Raw genomic sequence first — 10,875 nt, 5'->3', positions numbered from 1 at the left:
ACATGCCCATACAAATACAAGAAGCATATAGAACACCAGACAGGACCAGAATAGAAACTCTCCACAGCACATCATAGTAAAAACACAAAATGTACAGAACAAAGAGACAGTACAAAAAGCTGCAAAAGAGAAACAACAAATCATATATAAAGGAAAACCCATTAGGATTACAGCTGACTTTTCAGTGCAAACTATGAAAGCCAGAAGAGCCTGGACCAAAGTATTCCCAGTTTTAAATGACCACAGATGCCAACCCAGATTACTATACCCAACTAAAATATCTATTATAGTCAAAGGGGAAAGAAAATTTTATTTTATATTGGAGTGGCCAGATTGCTTTTTTCTTCAAGAGTTCCCACAGAGGCCCAAGTCAGATGAGGATCAGATGCTCTCAGGCTTTCTCCTAAGGTCTGGATCCCTCCAGGGAATATTTTGGCCTCAGAAATTTGGGGGTTGGACTGGCCTGGGACCTGGGCCCAGGAAAGATGATCGTCTAGGGCAGCTGGTTGCAGTTCTACCAGAGATGCGAAAGAAGATGGGAGTGGGAAGTGGCCCCAAGGGCTCCCAGGGACTACACCGAGGAGCTGGGTTGGTCTGGATGCAAAGGACCAGGAAGAGGAAAGGTTAGCCCCGTTGTCCAGCAAAGAGGCTGGAGGGTCATGTAGGCCCAGGAAGCAGAGGGATGTGAGGGCGGGGCCAGGCCCAGAGGCAGTGCCCTTGGGGACCTGAGAGGGAACTGAGTTGGTCTGGATGCAAAGGATCAGGAATTAGTGGTGGTTCCCCACTAATTCTAAGTGTCTGGGGCACCAAGACAAGGAATGGGACAGGATCCATGCTAGGAGGAGAGACTGGAAGGAGAGATGGGAGGGTGAATGGGACTAGGGGAGTCAAGGCACAGAGCATACAATCGACTTACCCTGGAGAGAGAGGCCTGCGGTCAGAGAGAGCCCTGGGAGTTGTGCAGGCTCAAGCAAGCAGCCAAGAAACTCTTATTTTTTTTTTTAAGTTGTGTTTTGCTTGCATGTATGTAAGTGCACCTGTGTTGTGCAATGCCTACAGAGTTAGAGTATAAATTTTGAGAAAGATTTCACATTCTCCTAGTTTCTTGACAAAGAATTGGGTGGATGGAGAGATGGCTCAGTGGTTAAGAGCATTGGCTTCTCTTGCAAAGGACCTGGGTTCAATTCCCAGCATCCACATAGTGGCTAACAACCATCCATAACCCCAGTTCCAGCACCCTCTTCTGACTTTCACAGGTATTGCATAACATGGGTACACTTACATACATGCAGGCAATACACTCATACACACAAAATTAAAATAATAAATATTTTTTAAAAACAAAATATCCAAGCAGGGCATTGTTATGCACACCTTTACTCCCATCACTTGGGAGGCAGAGGCAAGGCCAGTCTGGCCTACATGGTGAGTTCCAGGCCAGCTGGGGCTACAGGGAGACCCTGTCTCAAAAAGTCCAAAATATAAAATACCCAAAGAATTGGTTCATTTTTTCCCTACTGTCTAGTTCTATTATCTAATTTTTCTCACATGTATTTATTTTCTCTTCCGGGTTTTCTACTTCTGTTGGTTGACTCTGATCTCCTTCTCTCTTTCTCTCTCTCTCTCTGCATTTTTAGATTTTTAGTTGTATTGCTGAAGAACTACAGAGAGAAATCATAAGCATTAATAAAGTTACAAGTGTTAAAGAATCTCAACAGATTCTTGTGATCTGTTTGTTCCACGTTAAGTTAAAAATGAGGCTGGACATTTAAAAACATTTACACAGCTGTTTTTAGCCTATAAGCAAGTATTATTTATTGAACATTTTATTTAAAGCCACAATACTAAGCTATTCATTACATTATTTAGTCATCACAGTTATTCTAAGAAGTGATTACTGTATCTCAATTTTACATATGATGAACTCAGCCCAACACACAGGTTAAAAGACTTGGATAAAATCCTGGAATTCATAAATGGCAGAACCAAGCTTTGAATTCAGGTCAGTGTAGCACTAAACTAAGCTTTTCTCATATTTGTGTCTTGATTATTGTCTTGAACATGATTTATGTGTCACAAAGAGGCAGATAGTCAGGTGTCTTTTTCAAGTGCACGGTTTACTGTTCACATATAAAAGGGCGGGGGGGACTCACAGCAATGAATCTAACAACCTAACAGTCTGTCTCTAAGTGATGCCTCCAGTAATCGGAGGCAGGATTTACTCATAGACAGTGGATAGTGGTAGCATGGAAATGGGTTGCAAATCCAATTGCCTAGTGCATGGCAAGCCACCACGTCCACATCCCCTGGTCGGGGAAGGACAGTGACTGGGTGCTGGCTCTACATCAAATGCTTCTTGGGAGTGATGTTCCCTGAGAGCAGTGGAGGCTAGCTAGTCATGGCATCGGTTGTGCTTAGCCAGGTCAACCAGGGTGGACACTCAGTGGTCACCAAGGTCAGAGACAGGCCAGAGGAAGGAGATCCTGGTGGGAGACAGGGTTACTGGAAGAGTCCTTTGTTGCTAGAGTATTTGGCTCATGTACATTGAGGTAGGTTGGAAACCAGCATCTGCTGTGCTGCCTGGAGTCTGGTTTTTATGGCCCTTCTGGGGTTTATCTTGTTCTTATAGACTTTTGGGCTTTACTCCTGATTGGTGTGGACTGCCTGCTCCCAGGGTATTGCTGGTTATATTCTGATGTCAGGACACTGGGCAGGAGTGCCTTGGTCTTTATTTTTGTTCTAAGTATTCACTACCATTATCCAGTGGCTAATCCTGTATACCAGTGCTGGTGTACACCATCATAGCACTTTGCTTAGGTTTGTTTCTTTTGGTGAATGCCCCAACTGCAGGGTTTTCTAAAGCTTCTTTTTTTTGTTTTTGTTTTGTTTTATTTCATTTGAGACAGGGTCTCTCCTGTAGCCCCAGCTGGTCTGGAACTCACTATGTAGACCAGGCTGGCCTCGATCTCACAGAGATCCAATTACCTCTGCCTCCTGAGTGCTAGGATTAAAGGCATGTGCCACCACACTCAGCTTCTATAAAGTCTTGATTAGTACTATAAATTTAGGATGATAGGTATTAAGTAAAATATAGGCATAAATGACATTACTGTGAAAATGCTGTTTGTTTTTGTAGTTATTATAATAAAATATTATTTTACACTATTATCAGTTAATTACACCCTACTTAAGCCAGATGCTATCCTCATTGATGGTTTTACAGGGTTCGAAACATTAGTGTTCATTAAGCATAAGTTGAATAAGTTTTTACCATAATTATTCATGTTTCAAAGCCAGATTTCTCTCTCTCCAGGCTAGAGAAGGTCGGACCACCATTGTGATAGCTCATCGCTTATCTACAGTTCGTAATGCAGATGTCATCGCTGGGTTTGACAATGGCATCATTGTTGAGAAAGGAAATCATGATGAACTCATGAAAGAGAAAGGCATTTACTTCAAACTTGTCACAACACAGGTGCAGTGGAACTCTAGAATTTTCCTAAATTATCTTGGTCATAAAATGTTATTGTTGCATTTAATGCTATATATAAATAATACTTGATTGGATTATTTTGAAAAGAAGGAGAAAATTACTTGGGGCATTTTAGCACTTGGGCCTACAGCGTTAGACCTGATTCCATATCCTGAATCAGGTCATCCTGCCCTGCAGCTCTCTCTGGGATAGGGAGTTAAGAAGCGCTTTAAAAAAAATGGGGGCTGGAGAGATGGCTCAGTGGTTAAGAACACTGGTTGTTCTTGCAGAAGACCCAGGTTCGAATCCCAGCACCCACATGGCAGCTAACAACTGTCTGTAACTCCAGTCCCAGGGGATCCGACAGCCTCTCCTAACCTCCGCAGGCATTGCATGACACAGGTGCACTTACCTACATGCAGGCAATACATGCGTGCACGTAAAATAAAATAATAAAATAAAATAAAAAATGAACTTGACCTGTCCACCATACTAGCTTGAAAGCTCTTAGTGTATGGTCCTGGTCCTCCATGCTCATTGTCACACTGTGCTGTACTAAACCACATGATGTGAAACTTCCCACCACTCCTAAAAAGTTATAAAAAGTAAGACCTTTCCTTTGTTCTGGAGATTGTCCAAGACTCCCCAAGAGGACTAAAGAGGTTCCTCTAGCCTCCCTCCTCCATCACTCACAAGGCACTCTTATTTCTCCCTAACTTTTTTGGCATGCACTTTACCAATGGAACATCTTCCCAAGCTTCAGTGTAGTTTTGATTTGTAGTTTTCTGATAAGTAAGAATGTGTGCTGGATCCCTTTAGTTGTCAACTTGACACACCCAGGTAGAGGGAGCCTCAACTGGGGAATTGCTTCCATTGGACTGGCCCGTGGCCATATCCTTGGGGTATTTTCTTGATTGTTCAATATGTGGGAGGGCCCAGCCCACTGTGGGCGGTGCCACCCTGGGGCAGCTGGTCTTGCATTGTGTAGCAAGCAGGCAGAGCACAGGCCTCAGGAGCAAGCCAGTAAGCAGCTTTCCTCCATGGTCTGTGCTCCAGGTTACTGCCCTGAGTTCCTGCCTTGGCTTCCCTTGATGAGGGGCTGTGCTTATAAATCAAATAAACCCTTTCTTCCCCAAGTTGGTTTTGGTCAGAGTGTTTTGTCATAGCAATTGCAAGCAAATTAGAACAGAGTGTGACCACTTTTTAATCTATTTTTGCCATTTTTATTTCTTATTTTGAGAAGTGTATGTTTCATTTTCCTATTTATTTATCAGATAATTTTTCATGTGTTTAAATCTTTGAGTTCTTTATAGATTCTAGATATTAGGCCCCTATCAGATATATAGCGGGCAAAGATTCTTTTTTCTTATTCTGTAGCTTGTCTCTTCACTGCTTTGCTATACAGAGTTTTAAAAATTTTATACCATGTCAGTTGTCAACTCTTGACATTATTTTCTGAACTATTGGTGTCCTTTTCAGAAAGCTTTTGATTATGCTTCTGTCTTGAAGTATTTTACCTGTTTTTCTCTAGAAGCTTCTAAATTTCAGGTCTTACATCCAGGTCTTTGGCGCATTTTGAATTGATTTTTATACAGGGTAAGGGTTCTTCATAATTTTTTTGACTTATTTATTTTTATTTTATGTGTATAAGTGTTATACCTACATGTGAGTGTATCCATGTTGTGCAATACCCATGGAGGACAGAAGAGAGCATCGAATACCTTGGAACTGGAGTAATGGATAGTTATTGGCCACCATGTAGGTCCTAAGATTTGAACCCAGATCTTCTGCAAGAACAACCAGTGCTCTTAACTGCTGAGCCATCTCTCCAGATAATTTTTTTAATGTGTATGCATGTGTGTAAGTGCACCTGTGTCATGCAATTACTGTGGAAGTCAGAAGAGGGCATTGGATACCCTGGAACTGGAGTTTTTGTCATCTAGCACCGTGTGGGTGCTAGGAACTGAACCCAGGTCATGTGCAAGAGCAGCCAGTGCTCTTAACCTCTGAGCCATCTCTCCAGCCCCTTTTCACAGTTTTTAAATGTAGCTGCTCTAAAAGTTTAAATGACAAGTATGGCTCACTTTATGGCTTACACAATATTTCTATTCACATGATGGTTTAAAAGCAAACTTGATTGAACCACATATCCCCAGGAAAGAAATGACTTGAGAAGCTACATGGAAGGGTTGCCATTTTATTTCAGCATATTCAGAAAAAAACTTTGCTTAATGTTTATTTTCTAACTTCACATAAAAAAGAATAGTACTTTAATTTCATTCTTTTCTTCAACTCAAATAAATTACTAATTTCTTTTATACTGATTTTCAATGATTAATTTCCACTGTTTGGGCTTAAATCAACTATGAATGTTTCTTATTTATTTTAGACAGCAGGAAATGAAATTGAGCTAGAAAGTGAAGGTTGCGAATCCAAAAATGAAATTGATAATTTAGACATGGCTTCAAAAGATTCAGGATCCAGTTTAATAAAAAGAAGATCAACTCGCAGAAGTGTCCGTGGACAAGACCAGGACAGGAAGCTGAGTATGAAAGATGCCTTGGTATGGACCGATGTAATGTTCAGCCCCAGTCCTCCCCTTAAGCCTCAGGCTGACAAAGGAGTGGGAACAAGAATTTATTTTCTAGAATCCTTTTGTGTGGTTCTCCAGAGAGTTCCAGAAACCTAAATGGCAATATCTTATAGTCAGATTAGAATTCAAGGATAAGAATTAATAGGATAAGGGTAAAAAGATTTTAGATATAGAATTTGTAATGTAAAGAGACTACAGTGTGTCATTAAATATTAAATTTTCTGTTCTGTTTATCCTTACTTGTAAATATTCTTGAATGGCAAGCCAAGATAAATATTTATGGAAGTATCATTTCTTAAAATGTAAAATGGTACTATAATGTGTTGTTGTAGTATGTGAAGCTGACGATCCATCAACTGATAAGTAATAAAAATAGAATAAATATATATTTAAAAACTTTGTGCCACTTCTATAAGCCTAGCCATTGGGAAGTGATGGTAGGAGGATCAGAAGTTCAAGATCAGCCTCAGCTACGTGGTTAGTTCAAAGCCAACCTGAAATAAATGTGACCCTGCCTCAAAAACAAAACTAAACAAAAAAAACCTTTGTACCCATGAAAGAACTATACATAGTAAAATCAGTGACAATCCTTCTTGAAATAATATCTTGTTGTAATGTTTTATGTTTTCTAGGGTGAAGATGTACCGCCTGTTTCCTTTTGGAGGATCCTAAAGCTGAATTCAACCGAATGGCCTTATTTTGTGGTTGGTGTGCTTTGTGCCATTATAAATGGAGCCTTGCAGCCAACATTTTCAGTAATATTTTCTAGAGTTGTAGGGGTAAGTGATCATATCCATTTTTTACATTTACTATGTTTTAACTGAATGAACTGTTTTAAATAGTATATATGTCATAAAAAAATTTCCCTTCACATGAAACCTACATGCTTGAAATATAGTAATTGAAGTTTGGTTTATAAGAGGAACAACAATTTTTTAAGCATTTCTTTTGTCTAGGTTTCTTTCCAGATGTATGATAGTTTCTATTCTAGGGCCATGGACACCCACTCACTAAAATAAGTCAATGAAACTGGGGAACTCACTTTTTCATACTTGCTAACATTGAGCTCTAAACAAAAGCCATGAACTGTCACCCCGTCAATCTGCAAAGCAGCTTTTTAAGTATGTTTGTTAGACTGGGTTGATAATGAGCTGATGTATAACACATACACTGGCCAGGAGATGACCACACCTACACACTATATTCCTTTCTTAGTCTAAAATCGGAAAAAAGAAAAAAGAAAAAAAAAAAACCCAGCTCCCTGTTAGTTATTCATCTCTATGATTGATACCTAAGAGATTTTTTTTTTCATGCTACAGGGATTAAGCCCAGGTTCTTGCATATGCTCAGCAAGTTCTAAACCACTGAGCTACTACTTGCCCCTGTATTATTTTAATTTATAGACAAGGACTTGCTCAGTTACCCAGGTTGGTCTAAAGCTTGCAATATAGCCTAGGCAGAACTTGAACGTGAAATTTTCCTGCTTCAGCCTCCCAAGTACCTGAAATTTCAGGCATGTGTTACCATGTCCCTTTCTGAAAGAAGAAATTTAACAGAAGGTGTGACTTATTTCAGCTTACATTTCAGTTTTCAATCTAAGATCAGCTGGACCCACTGGTTTTGGCATGATGTAAAATGGTACTCACGATACCGCACGTCTCCGCACATGTACACACACACACACACACACACACACACACACACACACACAGAGAGAGAGAGAGAGAGAGAGAGAGAGAGAGAGAGAGAGAGAGAGAGAGGTATCATACAGTTCCTTACCAAGAAATTCGAAAGGAGAGCATTTGTTTGTACTTCTTTACATAGTAGTATGGCACTTGTTCCTCTAAGAGGAAAACATGAATGAAAGGATGTTGGGGAATTGTTTTATTTTTTAAATTTTACGTTTCTGAGTATATTCCCTGCTTTTATGGAAGTGCACCTGTGCTGTGCAGTGTCCACGGAGGTCAGAAGAGGGAACTGAGTTACTTACAATTGTTAGCCACCATATGGGTGCTCAGAATCAAACCCAGGTCCTCTGCAAGAACAACCAGTGCTCTTGTCCACTTATCCATCTCTCCAGCCCCCAGGAATTTGTGAACAACAGACCCCTCTGTCTCTAAGAAAGGCAGAATGCAGATGCTCTAGACATTGATGTTATTCCAGAAGCCAGCCATGTTCCAGTATACAAATGCTCTCCCTCCTCACCCCTGAAACTGTACCTTGGGGAATGGGACAGGTACAGAATACCTTCTTCAGTGATAGAACTAATAACCCTTCAAATATTATCTCACAGGTTTTTACAAGAGATGATGATCCTGAAACCAAACGGCAGAACAGTAACTTGTATTGCATATTGTTTCTGGTCATTGGAATTATTTCTTTTATTACATTTTTCCTTCAGGTAAATTTCTTTATTTTTACCTCATTCATTTGGGGTGAATTTGTAAACATCTATGTAATTTTCCTTTTAGTAGAATTGTTCCTTGTTTAATGTGGCCAGTAACAGCCAGGTTAACGTGTATTCTCTGACTATGTCCTTACTTTTTCTTCCCCAAATGGAAACATTAATGTAATCATCTTGATTGGATCGTTAGATCTAATATGGAAATGGAAGCTGTAAAGTCAGATATGGATGTTGGATATAAGTTTGGATGTAAATACTGTTGGTCAATTTGAATAATCAGAGAAATATCTTCTTAGAGTCAAAAAACAAAACGAAAACCCCAAACAAAACAAATAAAAACTCCCCAAATGGGTCACACAATGATTTTAAAATGGTTTCAAAATTTCATCATTCTGCTCTTACAAAGGGAACAATTAAAACCTCTTTTAGGAATGGGAGAATGTCGGTCTTAAAAATCCCAAAGGAAACATGTATAACATGATTTGCAGCTTGCAAATCATTTGGCTCAAATTCAATTGCAAAGGAATTACATGCTGTCAAAGTGTAGTGTGGGGATGGTATATAGTGTGGGTGTTGATGTTAGACATAGGTTTGAAAATCACTTTCACAAATACTCAATTATGCTTCCAGGGGCACAAAAATAATTTAGTCTGTCTAAGCCTCAGTTTTCATATCTATAAAACAGGGGGAAATAGCCAGGCATGGTGGTGCACGCCTTTAATCCCAGCACTCAGGAGGCAGGGATGGGCAGATCTCTGAGTTCAAGGCCAGCTTGGTCTACATAGCGAGTTCCAGGACAGCTGGGGCTGTAGGGAGACCCTGTCTCAAAAAAGACCCCCCCCAAAAGGGGGGGGAAATATTACTTCTGGATAATTAGGAGAGATCATGTGACCAAGTCCTTGGGCTAATCTGAGGCTTCAAATAACTGTTCATTGAGTAAATAAATAATCACTTATTGAATGAATCAATAATTAGCCAGCCACTTGTACTTTCTTTTTTAGCTAAAACAAATAGACATCTTTATTTAACACGTTCTAAGAATGTATGAATAAATACTTAAAGGACTCATTGTGAAATTTTACCTTGCTAGAATAAAATGGAATACTGCCTGCTCACAAAGCATCACAGGTGTTTGGAGAAGGCACAGTTTCTTGGTGTAGAGTTGCTTGCTCCTGCTTGGACAATTGGGATGATGAAGCACCAAGAGTAGAAGCAGTTCCTTGACCACCTTGCTATGGTAGTGAGACAGTCTTCCATGACTGCCAAACAACACCAAGAAGAGTCATTGTTTCCCTAGACTTAGAAGGGTAGACACAGCGAAGTGCCTATAACTGTGGAATGTGCAGCTGCTCCTCTGAGAATCGGGCAGGGAGCTTAGTTCGAGACAGCTTAGAATGCAGGGCCCATCCTGCTCGGGACTCTTGTAGGCCTTGATTCAGACTCCAGCTCTGTTATTATTAAGCTGGGGCCTCAGGCAACTTATCAGCTGTTCTAAACTTCAGTTTCTTCTTAGGCATGGCAGTTTTAGAGTTGTCCATAGGACTTAATAAGGTCATGTATGTAATCTATAGTGGCAGAGTAGTTAGTTCTCATCAATAAATAAAAAAGAAAAGAAAAACTAGTTTTTCTGAAGTGAGAAAATACATTCCACATTCTATTTGGTCCAAAGCAGAAAACTCTTGTGATGTTTCCATGGGAACTCAATTAGAAAGTGTAGGCTTATCCTTTTTTAACATAGGAATTTACCATCTCCTCGACTTTCCTGTATATAATATGTATTTCAGAAGGCCCTGTAGCACTGAGTGAAGGACTATGGTCACTATGACACTATGTACTCCTTTATACTGGCCATCTAAGTAGTTTATGCCTCCATCTGGTCTTTAGTTACATGGTCCCCTTTTCCTGAGCACATGGAAAATGATTTGGTCTTGGCTTGTGTCTGCTACATAGGTTTCCTCCCATCCTTTCAGTAACACACAGCATGCTACTTGGGAGGACAAAAGAATGCATGACTGCCCTTTTCAACTTCTCTGATACTGCAGGAGATACAGGAATGGCATCAGGGCCCCTCCTCTTCTGAGGCACCACACAGCCTTTTTTACTCGGCTTTCCCTGGCTTTTATGGGGCAGGCATTATCTGTGGGTTGCCGCTACTCAATTTCATGTGGAAATGTGGGCACTGTCTTTCTAGTCTACTGTCTCCAAGCTCTTTGGAGTGAAACCATGATTGTCCGTCCTTCCTTCCTGGATGTGACCTAACACAGTAGGATACTCACAGTATAGTCACATCTTTCCCAATCACTCTGTTGTCTCCTCTGAGACCCCAAGAGATTATAGCCTTGAAAGATAGGGAGGTGGAGTGCAAGAGGTTCTTTATCAGTGAACAATGTTCCTCAACCTGTTTTG

At 40.3% G+C, this 10,875-nt stretch overlaps 1 protein-coding gene across 3 annotated transcripts in view; it reads left to right on the top strand.

Annotated features, from left to right (window-relative positions):
- Positions 1-10,875, top strand: part of LOC103725178 (multidrug resistance protein 1) — a 159,721-nt gene that overhangs the window by 116,511 nt on the left and 32,335 nt on the right. For all 3 annotated transcript variants that reach the window (XM_029558332.1, XM_029558331.1, XM_029558330.1), the window contains exons 15-18: positions 3,314-3,475; positions 5,862-6,035; positions 6,698-6,844; positions 8,359-8,466. In XM_029558332.1, coding sequence (XP_029414192.1) covers positions 3,314-3,475; positions 5,862-6,035; positions 6,698-6,844; positions 8,359-8,466 — 591 coding nt within the window. The remainder of the gene's footprint in view (positions 1-3,313; positions 3,476-5,861; positions 6,036-6,697; positions 6,845-8,358; positions 8,467-10,875) is intronic.

Source organism: Nannospalax galili, unplaced genomic scaffold, assembly GCF_000622305.1.
Source record: "Nannospalax galili isolate Female #2095 unplaced genomic scaffold, S.galili_v1.0 scaffold85, whole genome shotgun sequence".
NCBI classification, from domain to species: domain Eukaryota; kingdom Metazoa; phylum Chordata; class Mammalia; order Rodentia; family Spalacidae; genus Nannospalax; species Nannospalax galili.
The sequence above is the reverse complement of the archived record's forward strand: the minus strand, read 5'-3'. Positions and strand labels throughout refer to the sequence as shown.